General features: G+C 42.6%; 1 protein-coding gene across 2 annotated transcripts in view; it reads right to left on the bottom strand.

Annotated features, from left to right (window-relative positions):
- The window catches only part of ADAMTS17 (ADAM metallopeptidase with thrombospondin type 1 motif 17), a 172,502-nt gene that overhangs the window by 81,127 nt on the left and 72,880 nt on the right, over nt 1-18,495 (bottom strand). For both annotated transcript variants that reach the window (XM_084531890.1, XM_084531891.1), the window contains exons 9-10: nt 7,920-8,060; nt 6,776-6,926 (exon numbers count right to left, since the gene is read on the bottom strand). In XM_084531890.1, coding sequence (XP_084388016.1) covers nt 6,776-6,926; nt 7,920-8,060 — 292 coding nt within the window. The remainder of the gene's footprint in view (nt 1-6,775; nt 6,927-7,919; nt 8,061-18,495) is intronic.

Below are 18,495 nucleotides of genomic sequence, written 5' to 3'. Positions count from 1 at the left end.
AGTGGAAAGTGACCGACACCAGACAACGTGCACACAATCGGAGAGTTTGTTTTAACTTTTGAGGAAGTGGTCTTGGAGAGTTAAAGAACTCTTGAGGAAATGGCCCTTCAGAGTCAACTGCTTTCCGGTGCTACCCTTTTCCCTGCTGAAAAGCAGAAAAACCTCACGATAGGCATTTCCGAGATTTGTTAATGTTCTGTGTCAGAGAAAACACAACAAACTGAACCCAGCAAACATGAAGGGCAGCACGCTGGGTTTGGCTCTCTGAGATAGATGGCCTGATCTGCATTACTCCAGCTATGAAGAAATGGAACCCATACGAAATGTACCTGACTCCTCACATACATGTGCAATGATACCAAGACGACTTCTGATCTACTACTAAAACAGAACAATGTTTCCTCTTCGTATTTTAATGGGAAACAAAAAGTACCAGTTCTGTTTTATTTTTTCACATACCTGGAATTAATGGAATAGTCCAAAGAAACAGATTGGAAATAAAATATTAATAAGACCACAAACTGATTTTATGACAACGAAGCATACGCTAAATATTAATTTTTTTAGTGTCTTTGGTGCTTTCATGAAACTACATCCTGTGTCTCTCTGATTCACAGACACTCAGAAAAACAAACAGAAAAAAGGTAATTTTTTTTCCATCTTTCTACCGACAGAGAATGCTTTTTTGATGTATGAGCTCTTCAAATTTGCTGAGCCCAATTTTCAGCACTTTAAATGAAAGAATACAACAGTACATGTTACATCAGCTGAAGAAGTCATGTAAGTATCGTTATGGGACCAAACCTCAGAGAAGTAGAGACATGATAGTCCCTTAAATTAAACATCAGAAATGTTCTACTTTGACTTATTGCAAACTTCTACCTCCGTAGGCCTTAGAAGAAGTACAGCTAATCAGCTATGTCACAGCCACAGAGGCTGTACTAGCACGGTGTTGTAGATGTCATGTTAAGTGCTGTTTCTAAGGTTAATACTACATGCAGCCACCAAAAGTCTGAGCTCACAGACTCACTGAAGGCTGGGTCAGCCAAAACTTAAGCGTAGTGCCTGGGTTACGTGCTGTCTCAGGAGAAGATACCTACTCATGGTGAAGATAGGGCAAAGAGCTGCAGGGATGTTTCATAACAGCCTAATCACTCCCATGGCATACTATGCTTGCAGCTTAGAACCTAAAATTCTGACCTTGCACCTTGCATCATCCATCTCTCCTTGTCCTCAGTGAGGGTAATGTTCACCTAGCAACTTGCAGCCAACTCCTCAGACCCTAACACCTGATTTCAAGATAAGAAAAGTACCGATTTTTTAATAACAGGTACGGCTTGACATTAAAAAAAAAAAAAAAAAAAAAAAAAAACAACAACAACCACAAAAACAAAAAAAACCACACTGGGAATGAGAGAATGCATTTCTTGGCCCTGGGGAAGAATAGAGGGCTAGCAAAAATAAATACAGATATGTACATACAGTGTTTAGATGTGGTTGTGAAGATTATGAGAGTTTTCTCTCCAAGAGCTTCAGAGAGGGGAAGTTCCCAGAATGCCAATGGCGAGGGCTGACTGCCCTTCTAACTTGTTACACGCTATTTGCAGGCTGATACTCAATTGCGTTTTGGCTAATTTTGTTAAGTTCATGCTTCAGCTGTAGATGCCACATCACAAGGCTACACTAACCCTTTCTCCTTCTCTTTGTGTCTCAGTAAGAAAATACAGGATTTCCAAGCTCAAGTGCTCGATTCTTAATAGGCACTCCGTATTATTTTTAAGAGTTTGTTATTTTTATATTCTTAAATTTCCACATTGTATTTTTATAATTTTATTTTGGTTCCCCTCTCTCTTTTTATTTTTCTTTAAACCACTGCACCAGAATGTGTTTTGACCATCTTCCAAACTGAAACACATACAAAAATTTCTGAAGCATTCCAATAATTGTAAACTGGGCTGTGCTGCCCAGGCAGGAACTCTGCTTCTCTCTCTCTTTCTCTCTATTAAACAAAAAGTATTTCCACTGAAAATACAGAGAAAAAGGTCTTTTTGCAACATACAGAAGCAGTGAAATAGGACACTTCAGTTTCATATGAAACAGTCAACGTGAAAATAGTCTGAATTTTAACAACCTACATTAGGAAAACTATAAAAGATAGTGTGGCAATGAAGGAAGTTGTTGCCTTTACTTCTAAAAAAATAAAATCTTCTAATTTTATTTTTAGAATTGCCAGGCTCCTATCCTGCAAGCCTCAACAAAACCAAACCCATCCTTCTCCAGATGTATCATTATTATATTTACACAGAAGTTAAAGTGTGTGTGTCTGATAGAAAATTCTGTAGGCAAAGTTTCCGGCTGTACAGAAAACGACAATGCAGCCTATTATTTTCAGGATAAATCAGCTCAAAATCTAAACTCCATGTTCTTGTAAATATTCTATACATTACTAAATAATAGGGCTTACTATCATTGTCTGGATCTTGCAAATGACTCTGCAAAGAAAAAACAAAGGCCCATTGATTCCCAGGCATGGAGTCCAAAAGTCCACTCTGGCAGCCTCTCTGTGATTGAGATCCAGATGACAGACACCCACAATTGCTTAATTATATTCAGCATTGTGCCATCAAATATGAAAACGGAAGGGATACATACAATCCACTCGATTATTACAGCTGTTGATCTTCCTTGATTATTACAGTTCCTCTTTCTTTACATTTTCTTGGTTCTGTTCCTTTTCCATTGTAGCCCAGAAGTCCAGTCCGTCTCATTTGGCTTACATTCAATTTTGCCCCCTTGTTTGTGCTGCTGCCTTGTGGCTTTTAGATATTGGGAGGTATGTAGATTTGTTAAAAAATAACTTGAACTCAAAGAAAATGGTAGAGTCATTTCTAGCTGCCTTGAGTTTTCTAAAAAGTGTCATGTCAAAATTCATAAAGCCAGTTGCATCCAAGCTGACAGTGTCCCTTTTTCAGCAAAAAATCCCTTTGTAGCAATGATTATCTCTTTCCACATGCCATTTTAGCCTAAGCATGGTTTTGACTCAAAACAATCCTGAAAGATAATGGTTATGTAAAAACCCGCAAAAATGTGTTAATAATAAATAAGCCAAAAGGCATATAAAACAAAAAGCCAAACACTGGATGCAAGAGATAGAAATCACATTTTTTCCATAAATACAATTTCAGTGCAAAAGCCTCTATTAGTAGGCATGCCAGTCTGAAAAATAAACACCGGTTTCTGACTAAACACATGATATTTTCATAAGAGGTTATGAACAATGCATTTTTACATGTTTCTGGTGGAGAAACACCACCTCTGCTCTGAGATGCAGGCATTAACCGTTTATGCTTTTCCTCTCACTGATAACACAGCTAAAAAAAAGGGAGAGCAAAGAGTTAAGTCTCCAGTCTGCAGAGGTCTTCATAGCTTGAGTGGGACAGAAGCCTTTTGCTTCCTCTTGCACGGGGGTCACATGAATTCACAAGACTTAATTCATTGTGCAGATCTGAAGAACAGAGGTCAGACAGGTTCAATTCCAGCAATTTGCATGTTGGCCCCGGCTCCCACTGACATTCAACAGCCAAGTCCCCAGAGGTCTGTGTTTGGGGTACGCCGATAATGCACCATGCAGTATCAAAGGTGCATTGCTGTTCAGCTTCTTCTGCAAGCCACGTCATGAGTTTGCTCAGAACTTGAGAACAGCGGAGTTATCTGTTTAATTTCTGGTAAAAACAAGTTATCTCCTTCAAAATATAAAGGACTGTGCAATCTCTTAGGTGGGACAAAAGCTCTTCTAGCACTGCCAGAGGGCATGACTGTACAACCTCCCCCCTGGAAACGGGCAGTGTGTCTGGTATGGTAGGAGCACAGTTGTATTTCCTTCTGTATAAGCATTCCCACTGATCATTGGTATATTGAAATATAGACACAGGATCTAAACAAATTTAAAAGGAATGCCAACAGGCAAAGTTAATGTACAGCTGAGCCGACCTCATAGGTTTTCATTTCTGTTCTGCAGATTTGGAATAAGATAGCAAGGAGCTACTTTTTGCTGGTCTGGGAAACTGTTAAAATTCTGAAGGCCCCTATTTTGTATTACAGCATCTGAGTTACCACTAAAAACAAACATGGAAGAGGAATTTTGGAGATACAGTATGAAATATCCAGATAAGGTTGAATATTCATGGATTAACTATCTGGTTGGACCAGCGTCTGAGCTCCAAACGCTGCCAAGCATTTAGGCACCTGGCTCTCTGTGAAAGCAAAGGATATTACACCCCTTTAAAAATTTCTTTCCTGATGCCATAAAGGGACAGAACTTACTGTACAAAAAGTGTCTGCAGTTTCTCAAAAATGGGGAAATTTGGGATTCATCTTATCTCTGAATTTTGCTCTACAATCAGATTTTAGGACATTTTTTAATATAGGTCCTCTGCTTTGCCTGACGCGATTATGTAGCTCAGCAATCTCCAACGAAATGGTATAGTGTAGCTCTTTTATTAAGTAAGAAAATAGACAGTAGACACATGTAAGCATAAAAAGACTGAGCAGGCTAATTTCCTGAAGTTTATTTCCTTTTTGTAACAAATATTTACTGTCAAATGTTTATTACTTTTACATTTGGATTTTTTTAATACTTTATTGAATTAAAAATACCACATTACCATTGGCTAAAAGAGGAGACAGCTATGTTTGCCAATAATTTCTACAGCTAATGCCAATGACTGGTGCCAATTTTTTTCTTGGTTCATATTTTTGTAGACAGCTTTGAGACTTACAACACAAGCATTCTGCAGATGAGGCATGAGAAACACTAAGGTGAAAAGAACAAAATCTTTGAAGGTTTAAAAATTAAAGCTGATCATTTCCTCTAAAAACTGATTTCCTTGCCTTCAAACTCCAATTCAAAGGAGCATAACAGGATGCAAATATTTACTTAAATTAATGGCATGTGCCATAATCGATCCAAATCTTCAGAGTGTGAATGTTAACTCTATCGCACATCTGATACAGAAAAATATTTCTAAGTAAGCATTTGCAAATTCTTTTTAATTAGCAGAAGTTTTACAAGACTTTTCTTTAGAAACTCCTAATGACCTAGGAATTACCTTTCTTTGGGAGATATTGTGGGAGTGATGGAGGGAAAGAAAACAGCTTTTGCTGTGTTCTAAAGATGTCAAGTAATAAGACTGGTGAAAAAATCGTGGGAGGGACAAATACCTGCAGTCTGCATGTTGCAGAGAAGTATCTTGCAGCAGTGCCTCTTGTTTTGTTCTTCTGGAAAGTAACTTGCTCCTGAAATAATGCCAGACTCTACTAGTGGACATGCAATTTCTGCCTGAGAAATGCTGACCACCTACTAGTAGGCTGACATTCTCATTAGGCACTGGACTATCCAGAAACAGAATGTTTTTTATCGCAACAAGGAAAATAGCAAATATCTGTTCCAACACTAGTCAAGGCTTGTGACACCCACACAAGTGGAAAAGTGGAAAAACTTGAACCATCCACTGTAGATCTGGGATTTTCTATACAGACCCATATTCTAACACTTAGCTTCCAGTACAGTAGTCTTGGTGGTCTGCATTTTCTTGATGGAGCTGGAAAACACGATCTACCATGATTCTTTACTTATTGTTTTAATGTTTTATATTAGCTAGCTTCCAAATCCAAAACAAATAAAACAACAAACGTGAAACTAAGACTATGTTCCCAAGACTTGCATGTGTTCAACGGTTTTAGTCATTTGGCACTTATAAGTCCCAGTTATCATTCATTGTTATTTTCTTTGTTAGAACTGATTTAAGATCTCATGACTGTTCAGAATGGTTCTAAGGGACAAGCTCAAACTCTAAGTGGCTGGTTAATGACAGCACAACACTGGACTATCCTACTCCTGCCTGTCTAGGACAGAATGCTGCCAGCTGGTGCTGGTGACAGGACATGGAGCTTCAAGACTTTCTTCTGGGTATAAGTAAGCCTTTCTTCAGTCCCCATTTAAAGGAGGATGTGTACAAGCTCGTCTCAGAATACAAGACACCTAATTATGTGCAAGACTTTAGAAAGAGTTTAGATACCTAAAATCCAGAGGACAAGTCAGACAGCCTCATCTCAAACACGACCTGATTCTAGAAACACCAACAATCACCATTTCCATTTTGCTGCCCAACCACATGGTAAGAGCCATGTTACACCCAAGGCCTGACTGAACATCATTCTGCTTAGAAAACACACGTGAAGGGGCCTAATTCTGTACAGATCTCTAAACGGCCCCATCAGGCAAGCAGTCATTGATATTTCCTTGGAAAAGTGTTAGAGTGAGTTCATAAGAACACTGTAATGGTCCAAGGGTGAGGCCTACTGAAAGGTCAGACAGACGTCTAAGCTGAGTCTGTGAAGGCAGGCAGCACTCCTGTGAGAAAAGATTTTCCTCTCAGATGAACTACCAGGAAAACAGTATCTATGGAGTATTGCAGCAAAACCACGTCAAAAGGGAACTGTTGCTACACGAACACTGAATACACACAAAAGTTCTTATGGGTCTGCTGTAGGACGTTAAGACCAATGTGGGGAAGGGAGGAGGACTGCAGAAGTACATGCTGTTGACACAAAGGTCAATAGGAGTCTGACTACTGATGTTGTGGCAGTAGTGCTGAACATGCGAAAAATCCCACGGTAACTCTGAGGAAGGTCCAGACTCCTCCACTCCTCCAACGTTCAACAACTATATTGCCACATCCCACCTCATTTCCAGGTACACCCCACGAGCTCTTACCTCCATGTTTTTACAGAACGTAGCATTGGTCCCAAAGAGGATCTGGCACTGCTCATCGGCACTGTAGTGCATTCCAGGCAGCTTGTGGGGGAGCCGCACCGCGTACTGGCTTCGGGGGTCTGTTACCAGCAAACAGGTGCTGACCTTGGACCTGCGGAGTGCGATAATTAAACATGCCTGTGAGGGGAAGTACCTTCGAACTCGAGTGTTAGATCACTGCTGTAGAGCAGCTGTTGTCCTGTCTTAAACAGGGAATCTAATGACCTTGCGTGAAACAGTGGTGATTTTCTCAGTATCTTTCTAGAAGGTTTCTAAATCATTAAAGCTATGGACAAAAAGGTCCTTTAGAACTCATCCCCTGCCCCAGGCCTCAAGGCCGAATCTACTATATTTACATCATTCGGCATAAGTATGTGTCTAAATTATTCCTAAAAATCTGAGGGAGGCTCAATTTTGCCCTGAGGCTACCAAACCCAACAGCTTTGCAAGCCTTACAGTGATAGCTAGAAAGTCTTACGTCGTGTCTCACCTGGATCCCCCGAGCTCAATTTTATGCCCTGGGCTTCTTATTTATCACAGGCATAAAGGAAACAAAAATGCCTTTGTCTTCAAAACAATTGTTGACAAATTGGAATATCAGTTTGTCATCTCCCGTCTGTCACAGACCAGAGTGAGTGCAACCTTTTTTTCAAATCCATGCTTTAGTGTAACACTAGATGTCCCATTTTCTTTCATTTTTTTTTTCCTTTCTCTCACACCTCTAATCCCCAGGGTTGGGGGATTAGTCCTTAGTGAACTGCTGAACACAGTAAACTGAAATATGGATGCAATGGAAGATTTTATCAGGGTACCTACACACATATTTCTGACACTGCAAATATGAAAGGCATTTGTTTGTGAAATGCAGGTAAACTAGGATTGTTTTTAAGATGTTAGCAGTACAATGGCAACAGAATATAATTCCTCTGCCTCTCTGTAAACCTCAGTTTCAAAGGGCCTATAGTAATTGATAGAGTCAAACTTCCACACACTAATGACACATGCACTTTTTTTTTTTTAATGGAAATTTGTCTAGGCTCTCACTTTCAGATAGAACATTGGATTTGTGCCTGATAGGATATTTGATCATCAGTGCAATCCTTACTTGAGGAAGTTTTCAAGGTCATCGCGGCTGCATGAAGACCAGGAAAGGTCACTGGGGTTCCTGCCCTTGACCCATTCTCCAGACATAATATGGGACCTCCCTGCACAGGGCAGATGATCGTCATCATGGCTCATTCCCATGCTGTTTAATTAAAACAAAACAGGACACAAAAAAAACAACACCTATCAAGTTATCATGTGGGTGTCTCATTTACCATTGGACTTAGTAATGACATCGTCACATCTCACAACTAACAAAGTTGGCAATATGCTACACAAATAATACAGAAACATTCAGATAATTCTCTGGGCACTTGTTTCATGCATAAAATACAGGTTCCTTGAATTTACACGGAGGGATTCAAACACGTTCAGTGAGGATTTCAAAAAGCATCCTGAAATAGTAAAGTATAACCTTAACCTGCCTCCACCTTGCCACTCAGGACTCTTCCACCATTAGTGCAGTCTCTGCTTTTGGGCTGCTGCAGTAAATCGCTGTTGGAAAAAGCCTCTCTCTAGTGCTGCTACAGGCAGGTGGGACTCCTCTGCTGGAGGTCAGCCTTTGGGACCAGCCCCCACGGCAGCAAAGAAGGGATAAATGATGTACCCAAGTCCACCTGCTCCATCGGTGAAATGTCAGAAGCCCTGAATGGCAGTCCCACGCTCAGCCTATCATACCAGGCTGCCTGGCAGCAAAAGGAAGTTAAGGATTTTCCATCCTACTTTGAAATGATTGTTAAAACCATTTTTTAAATGGTACAGAATAGCATCACTCTGAAAAGTTAACATCCTTCCTTTGATTCCAGCACGAATTGGAACATAGGTTTCAGACAAAAGGTACCTTGTATGGCCAGTGTCACTTTCTAACAAAGCAGCACTCACGGATGTTGGGCTGAAAAACAGGGATTGACGGGAACTCTCCAGGTTTCCAGCTTGAAGGACTGAGCAAGCCAGGAGCAGTCCCTTTAAAAATGGTGTTGGACTCTTTAATGCATGCTATTTCTCAGAGGCTCCCGTTTGCTTTCTGACTATGCTCTTGGCTTTGCTTCTCTCCATTTTTGGGACTCAACTGTTCAAAGCCTAAACACAACATACATTTCTAGTTGCAATGAACCAAAACCGGCTTCAGCAGCTTGATAATTATGGCTTAGATTAAACTGCCATTTATGCTATTTTTAGCTTAAAGTGAAGATTACATGGTGGGGTCTATTTTTTTTAGATTTATCTCCAGGGACATTATTATTGCTAGCAAAACTACATTTAACAATTGTTAGACTCAGAAGTTCACCGTTATTCTTGTTTTTAAACCTTTGTGGGTTTTGAACACAGCAGAAACACGAACATCAAGCCTGTTTTGTTTGATGCATGCAGGAATAATTTAACAGTCTATTAGTAACTCTAACTTCAAAACAGTAAAGAGTGAAATTCCTGCTCCACTGAAGTGAATGGGAGTTTTGCCACTGACTTCAATGGAGCCTGGGTTTCACTCCAAATATTTCACTCATGTTGTTTCTACACACAGAGAAAACTTCACATGCTAGGAGGAAAGTTCCAGCAGTATTCCTCCAATGCAAATAAGCCCATCTGAAGTCTGTATTCCTAAAAATCAGGGAAGGACGAGCTAAATGCCACGAAGCAGGTCAGGTAAGCTTGCTGGCAGTCTTCCAGAGGGAAGTTTGCCTGTCCAAAAATGCCAGTTCAGAAGGCTTGTAGGCATGTAGCAATTGTGTTAGCTTTTCTAATGGAAACGAGGCAGGTTTCCAAGGTTTCTGTCAGCTTGCCTGCCTTGTGACTGCCACAGTGCTGAGACTTGAACTTGGGTCCTTCAGGTTTCTCCTCCATCAGGGCTTCTATGGGATGGGACTCAGCAGTGCAGGTTCCCATCCTGGCAGCTTGCTGATCAGCCCCCTGGTCACCAACTCTGTTGTTCCACTTGAAAAAAGTGAAAACAAAACATCTTCCTGACTTTCCAAACTGCTTTAGGCTCCCTGATTCTATCTGTTCCACAAAAGGCTAGTGTTTGGCTCAGAGTTCCTTAATTAATGAATGCCTCAGCTTTCTGATTAACTTTAGTCGTTGCTAAATTTGCAAGAAGCCAGATTTTTTTCGTAGGCAAACATGGGCAACAGTTACTAATTAATACATTCCTGTCCTCAATTTTATTTTAAACCTGACCTCACGAAAGGTATCTGCCCAGGAGAAACGCTGAGGCTACCATTCATTACTTGGCTTTGATTTTGTAAGGGTGTTTGAGGCAGATAGAACAATCTTTATAGACTGAGCCACAACTCACCTCTCAGAGTTATTGACAGCCTTCTTGTGAAATTCTTTCGTTTTGTACATGTGTGGAAATCACTACTTTTCTGAATTATTCCTGATTTCTTAATAGAAATTCTTTAAAAAGCTCTAAGTGTAAAGGAATTGAGTCTGACCTATCGGTATGAAGCGAAATAGCTCTGCACATTCAAAAGAACCATGCCAGTTTATATTAGCTTGGGATCTGGCCTCAAGGTACATAAGCAACCTCTACTGGCCTCCCTGTGATGAGTTTCTGTTAGAATGAAACCAGCAACACCTTTGGAGTCTGTTTTAATTGGCAGCGCACAACTTTTCCCAGCATCTACTTTACCTTACAATGACTCACTTGAGGAAAGGATTAAATGACCTGCAGGACTGAGGCATACCCTAGCATGCTAACACATTCTTTTCTGAAGTTCAAGGGTCTCCAACAACATCAAAGGAAGAAGTTTTTCCTGAACACGTAGTAAATGTAATGCCATGCTGATTCTTTTCACTAATAGTCTCCCCCCCTTTAACAGAACTAAGTCGGACAGAGCACTGTGTGTTTGTACTAAACAGCAGCGCAAGCACTGATTCAGTGCTTTGCATTTTCTTTGTGGTCATCTAATCTTACCTGCTATTCAGAAGTTCACATGGAATTAGGTGCACATAATCAGCCCCCTGAAATACTCTGCCATGGGAAGGAGCTCTATTCTTACATGAACAGATCTTGAAAAAAGAGCCGATAAGAATTGCTCTTGGATTAGGAGTAAAAAGGTTAAAATGGCACCAGATTACCCTACTGACCCACTGCCCTCTGTGCTGTTCGAGGTATAACCATCCTTTTTATCGGGAGCAGCAACCACATGCTGCATGTTATCCTTTACACCACACCATTACAGATGGGCAGGACTTGATTTCACTCTGTGCTGTCACCGTCACAGTCACTGACCCCATTCTATGCACCGAGTTAGCTTTCTGCCTTCGGTTCACCACGTTCTCCTCCTGAAGACAAAGAGATTCCACACAGGCAAGCAAGAACAGCTCAGACTGTCAGCTCTTCCGCACCGTCCTTTCATTGCATGTTTATTCAGATTAGCACAATGGGAGTCTGCTTTCACACCCCAGCTTCTCTTCTAATATAAATAACGCACTGGTTATCAGCTAAAGCCACTAGGGCATCGCTGACGGAGTCCTGCAGCACATTTACTGTTGCTCATCATAAGTGAGTCCAGAAACAAGCTGACCGGCCAGTTTGAGTTCTGACCATTCACATAACCATAACAAGGCGAGTTTTATCCCAAGTCACCAGGAGGCAGCAAAAACAGATCTCTTTGAAGCTGTTTTGTGTAGAATGACACTTTAACATAACATTGCAAGGAATAAAAAATAGTATGCAATCTTCTCAGAGCCCTGGCCCCTCTGAAGTGCGTGCTCCTTTCCAGGACACCACTCTCTGTCGGGATCCACGCAGCAATCAGAACTGGGTCAGGACGCCAGAACGACACTCTGGGCCCAGGCCGGCCAACTTCTCGTGTAACCCTTTTTAGCAAAATGCAATTAAGCCGTTTGTTTTCCCACAGCAATACTAAATAAATGCACTTGCTTTGTTTGTTTTGGTCATTAGTGGAGCTTCTCCTCTAGACAGTTAATGTAACTAAACGGCTCTGTTTACCCTTGGTGCATTTTCCAATGTTTCCTGTTATTCTTTAAAAGCTTGAGCCAGAGCCCACCAAAGGCTGCCTTCAGTGCACTGTGCACTGCACCTCCAAGTTCTTAAGGTCATGTATACAAATATTCATCAGAACCACTATGACTCTCAATAGGTTTCCTATTAAAAGCCCCAAATCTGAGTCTGAGGACAGTTCCAAAGGCTGAGGGAAACTGATTTAGGAGATGCTTTAAATTTTTTCAACAGCTGCAACTTTATGGCTGGTAACAGACCAGTAGAGAAAGCCCCAGGTTTATTATCATGAGCTCCCTGTCTGGTGGGGAGAGGTTATAAAGTAGGGGCAAGAATCAAATGTAATAGAAAATATGATCAGCCATAAAACAAGTGCTTTTCTTCAGGCAGAAAGAGGATAGCAAGTGACATAAGGAGGCATGATGAGGGGAAACCTTAAAAAAAAAGACAACAAACCATACCCAGAAGTGGAAACACCATGAACTTCTACAATCGCTCTGTTTCATGTAAGCACTTGGGCTGGCTGTTAATAAGAGCTTCTCCATAACCTCCCTGAGAAAGCCAAACCTTTCCATTTGTCTGCACATAATTCAGGGTGAATCTGATGCTGGTTCACCTCAGAAATAAACGGCAATCATGACAATCAAGGCTTCCCAAGGTGAGCTGGCTGTCACCCTAGGTACTCACTAAACTTCTGCGTGACACAAGTGCTCCCCACGCGACTGGCACTAATGTCAAAGTCCTCATTTCTCCAAGGACAGTGAAAGACGATGTCCAGCTACCCACAAGGACGTGAGGACAGTGCTCTGTCCTGCCCTGCAGAGGGAAAAATCCAAGGGAGAGTCTTTCTATACCCGAAGGACCTACTCAAACTGCTGCAAAAGTGAAGGTCAGCAAAGCTCAGTGAGACCACAAAGGTTTCTGCATTCTTGGCAGGTCTTTGCTGGAAAGCACGTTTTCTCTACCTGTGTTTATAACGGGAGGCTCTTAGCCGCAGATGTTCTTTAGACGGGCTCCGTTTCTGCAAAGCATCAGCGCTCCCTAAGAGCTACGTGCAGAACCCCCAGTTGCACACTACAGCAGGGCAGGTCACTGCTGACCTTTTCTAAAGAGCATAGAGAAAAATCATTCCCTGTGACTCAGCTCGCCACGACTCACCCAGAGGGAATGTGGCATTAACCACTGAGCCAGGACGAAGCACAAATTTCTGTCTGAACCCCACCATAACAATATAAACGCAGAAGGAGGGACAGGACAGGACAACATCCTCGTTTAGTGTGAGAGGAAACGGGAAAGGAGAGCTGTAACTTCCCTGCTCTGGCATTTCAGCGTGGGCAGGATGACAGTGCCCTGTGGAAAGCCTGCTGCTTAGACACGCTGTGGGCACAAATGCCATGTTTATGCATACAAAGGGCATACCTGAAGGACAAATTCCTTCCCCTTCCCACTTCGTATCAGGTCTCCACAAATGGCTGAGAAGGGAGTTCTGTCTCCAGAGTCCACCCAATCTCAGCAGCCAAGGAAGATGCTGCTCTGGCAGGTTACACACGGTGCCTGGCTGCAGCTGAGGACATCACGTGGGGTCATGAAGCTCCAACCAGCACAGGTCACGAAGCAGAGAACGTACATCAACAGTCCTCAGCAGCTACTGACTTGGGCTGGATCTGCACCAGCAACTTAGAAGTGGGAGACGGTATATCACATAATCAAGCCTGTGAGTCGTCCAGTCCCAAATCGAGTTCAATGTTAGGAATTTTTTATTAACGTTTGAAATCGAAGCTGTGTCACTGGAAAGATGCCTGCTTCTGAACTGGTTCAACATGTTTAACATTTCAATAGAAAACGCTGATATCTTGCGAGTTATGAGGCTTCCAACCAGTTGAGAATAAAGGCATAACAAAGTCAGAAGTGAAACGGGGTTGCTCGTTACAGCTGGAATTATAATTGGAGCTGCAGTGCAAAACGAGGACAGTAAGTTCAAATGCAGAGTGACCTAGGAAGGTGATGTGTCTGTAAGTAACCAAAGAGAGGCAGAGACAGCCAGAGGGGTCAGAAGGGAGTCCAAGCGAGGCTTGGACAGAGGGCAAACTAACAGATGCTGGGGAAACACGCTGGGGTGAGCTGAGCAAGGAAGGAGGAGTGAAATAGCTTGCATAACCTTCTTACAAAAACAACGGTCACTGGGTCTGGTGGCTTAATGGAAAACAGGCTTTTTCACCTTGTGCTTCTCGAACATGTGAACGCAGCCTTCTAAATATAATCTGACTGTTTCAGAGGCTGTCAGGAGGTACTTGGGGGAGCTGAGATGCAGAGGGGAAGATGACCTTACTTAGAGCATTTGTAATAATCGAAGATGGTCGTTGTGTACATACTGTTATCTAGGACAGGGGTGTTCAGGATGGGTGCCCAGCTTTTGTTTCATTTATCAGGAGAGACAACATTTAAAGGGAGCCATGACTAATGGACTCTTGTTTTCATAACCAAGTTTATGTCACTCTAATAGTGAAGTAACCAGACATTTTATATGGTTATCTGCTCATCAAGCAGCCAAGAAGTCAATAACAGCGAGTGAGAACACTCCAACGCCTTTGGTGAATTGCAGTGTGGAAAGCTGTGGTTTATTCAGCTGCGTGACAGATCCAGCCCTTTATTATATGGTTTTCATTTAAAAAGAATTATTTCTTTTGCCACGGAATCTGGAAGGCAGCAAGTATAAGCTTGTGTGGCAAGGGACATACAGCACACACTAGAGACTAAGATGGCAGGCACAGGCACTGCAGCACTGCACTCACCCAAGCGTTTCGTCTCCAGGTTTGGTGCCCACGGGGTCCCAGATACCTGTACCAGAGCTGCCCAGACCCTGCTGACACAGCGGCAGTCCTCTTAGCTGGTCTGATGGAAGTTACACCAGGGCCATGAGGAACAAGGTGAGTCATCTCATGATCTCCTCTCCAGCAGTAACATCACATGCCCAAGTCACGAGTGACTCCTGACTGAAAAGAGCAATGAAATTTCTCTCCGGCTACCAGTGAAGAGACACCAGCTACTCATTACTCCTAAATCAGGAATAAAGTTATCCGAGGGTCAAAGGGTAATGTCCTCATGAAAATGTATGCACTGAGCTGTTCCCTTGACCTCCGCAAGATTTAATTCACTTCAGTCCACTTCCTGGATGTGAAAAATGCTTTTTCACTTGCTTTAGGTTGGTCTCAAAAAGCAGGGAAGTGTTGCACAAGGAGCACAGTGAATGAAACAGAGCACAGCAGTGGGCAGAGAAAGACTCTGCTGCTTTTCTTTCCTGGTGAGCAGAAGCTGCTGTGTCCCATCTGCAGCTCCTTGTAAGCAGAAAGCACCCTGGTACATTGCAGGACTAACATGCTGATGGAAAACAAGCTGCTTGCTTTCAGCACTGCCAGAAAGTGGGTGAGAACAAGGCCCCGGAAAATGTGACATGCATTTCCTTAGAAGATGAAAAGCAAATTTAAATTATAGGGTGGAAAAAAAAGACAAAAACCCTGGGATAGCTGGGTGGGAGAGCCCACCCACTAGGGAACAAAGAGAAAGGCTCAGTAAGAAGGGCTGACAGGCCTGTCACTCAAGGTGTTGCCAACCTGAGGGGAAGCTCTTGCATGCGAACACCTGAATGTGCCGTGCTAAAACTTCTGCAAAACCAGCGAAAGCCTCTAGTCAATCACATTAATTACCGAGGATAAAACCTGAACAAAGAGATGCAACATAAGAAGATATTAAAAGAATCTCTACAGGGGAGGAAGAGACAGAGAGCATATTTGCCTAATCTGTGCACCACAAGCAAGCACAGATGTCCCACACGCCGCCCCACCAGGAAGCCACCCACTGCCGTGCGCTGGGGAAGACGAGGCAGCCTGGGGAACACGCTGGAGGAGTCGGGAATGCTGACTGCTGGCTGCCTTCCCACACGTGGAGATCAATTCTGCACTCATGGAGGTGGGAGAGAGGAGATGGCCAACATCAAAAGACAGAGGCACAGATGTAACTGTAATGTATGTAATTCTACCAGCATCCCGTCTTCTGAAGTCCCCAGAGAAGCCACTGTATCCATGCTTTATGGTTCCCAGATCAGCAGAAGTCTTGTTCGCAGAAAGAAATATTGCTCAGCCTCTTTTGTTTATTCTTCCTTTTTGGTCTAGGTTGATGATCTTTGTGGGGCTGCAGACTCTGCAAAAATCCATCCCATGTGACCTTCTTCACTGAGTCACCTACATGACAGGTGCATGTAGAGGACAGTAACAAACCTGTGTGCCTTCTTTTGATTCTAGGAACGAAAAATAAACATTCTCTCCAATAATGGATCAGTCTGCAGTAGCCAAGCCCCTTCAGCTGAAGACGTGCTGGAAGGATACGGCATTTCCAGTAGTAGCCTTCTTGCTCCCTAAGCTCTTGGGATTTTTCATGATGGTGCAGCTGGGAAAAAAAAATATTATCGCCCAATCATCTGGCCTTGGTTATTGAGAAGTGACCGTAGATGTTCAGTACGCTGCTACTTAAGTCTCTCTCTTAAGTGATCAGCAGGGAGAGTCTTGATATCAGGCAGGAGCACTGCAAATCATGGCTTGGTAAGAAGAGCACTTTGGAAGTGCTATGTCCAGAGCAATACTGAAATGGAAACCTTTGGAGAGTGAGGATGCCCGGTTGCCTACAAATTTCAAGGTGAATGCAGCCAAGGTTGCTCTCACAGTGTCAAAGAATGCCACAAGAAAAAAAGTAAAAAGCAGTTTGAGAAGAGACAGTATTGCTTTGAACGACCTTGGTTTGAACGTATTAATATGAAGACAAATTTCAGAGAAATAAAAGTCTGTTATCTTCATAGGAAGATACCTCTTTAGAAGGTCTTCAGCTGGTACGATGTGTAGCATGCACATCATTTAACTGATGACAGCTTTCTGGAAACAGCAAATGAGTTTTCCCTCACGGGAGTCTGCCCATCACATTCAGAGGTGATGCATGCAATAATGCATTCTACAAATCCAGTAAGATTACAAACACCATCAATTTTTTCAGAGTGAGCTCCAGGTGTGCACTGTAGCACTTAGGATATAAAAGGAAAATATGATATTTTTTTTCTAAACAAAACAAGTTTGTTTTTTTTACTTGGAGAGCAGCCTCAGTACCATATCTGGATTAGTACCGAAAGGGTGTCAACAACAGCAAAGCAATGTAGTAAGATGTCAAAATTTATACCCAATGGAGAGGATGGAAAATGATTAGATGTGAGCTGAGAACACTGAGAACAAAGTCGTCCTGATTATTTTGTTTGTCTAGTAACTTCCTCTTGCTGAATTTTATTCCTCAACACAACCATTGGCCAAGAGGCTGCCAATCTCATTCCACTGCAGCGCTGCCTTGCTCTGACATAATGGCAAAGGGAACCACGTTTTTAGAGGCAACATCATTTCTACTGGCACTGCTGCTGCTGCTGAGTTACTACAAAAGGCTTTGCCCATGACAGTCTGGGATTTATCACTTTCCCCAGCTCTGCAGTCATTTTCACCTGGAACCTGTTGAACTCAGCAGGCCAGGCAGACAGCCTGGGTTACAAGCGATTGGAACCCAACTGCTAGTGGAAAAGTAAATACTTCAGCTAGATTGCTGCCCTTGTATAAAAACAAACGATTATTTGCTAAGTGGCACTTGCAAACCTAGTAATTCGTGTGTTGGGGTGTACTGGAGAGGTCGCACAATGGGGGCTTGTACTGTTCCTGTGCTTTGGGTCACTGGGTCCACAAGGCTGTTGCCAGCAAAGCCAATGAAGTATGAAACCAGAACCCCAGTAAGCAGGAAACATATGAAAGATTTCCCAAATCATTACAGCCCAGCTATTAAACACGGCCTTGGCCTACTCAGCAGAATACGCCTTCAAAAAGAAAGATAGCTGGCAAAGCCACAAGGCTGGTGATTAAACAGAATTGTGCTGTCTGGGAGTTTCTAAGGAACTGTTGGTTGCCTGTTTGGTGCACTTACGTTAAGCAAAGCTGCACGAGATGCTCAAAACCAAAGGAATGAGTGGGTCTGCGACAGAACATTGCTTCACTCGGGATTGCACAGGCATCTTCCGCAAAGCGCCGAGTAAAACCATAGAAACCCTTGCCCAGAATCATGCAAGTGCTGGCCACAGCAGTCCACAAAGCAACGTGAGGCAGACATTCCCATACCCAGCTCCAACGTGGCTGCACTCCAGTACTGTAAATAAACTACCAGGCTAGGAAGATAACTTGGGTGGCAAAAGATACACAACAGAGGGGAGGGACCCCACCACTACACTTCTATGAGCAGGTTTAGTTACTTCACCTGTAAATGTCTTGCAATTTTACATACAGATAAAGTAGAACCAATCACATCATCCATATGGCACATGGCGTTACTCAAACTTCTCAATTTCTCCTTCACAGCCATCTTTTTCTCCACTTGATTTCCCCCAAATTTCTGCCTTCTCCAAATTCTACTCCACTTCTACCGAACAGCTTCACGTCTTTAATCTCACACTAAAACCGACGGTGCGTGAATATCCATGCGTGGTTCCGTCCTTACTAAAACAACTTGCCCAGCCAAGTTTAATACAACAGCATTATTCTAC

This window comes from Aythya ferina (genome assembly GCF_964211825.1).
Source record: "Aythya ferina genome assembly, chromosome: 11".
NCBI lineage: Eukaryota > Metazoa > Chordata > Aves > Anseriformes > Anatidae > Aythya > Aythya ferina.
This window is presented reverse-complemented; position numbering and strand designations above follow the sequence as displayed.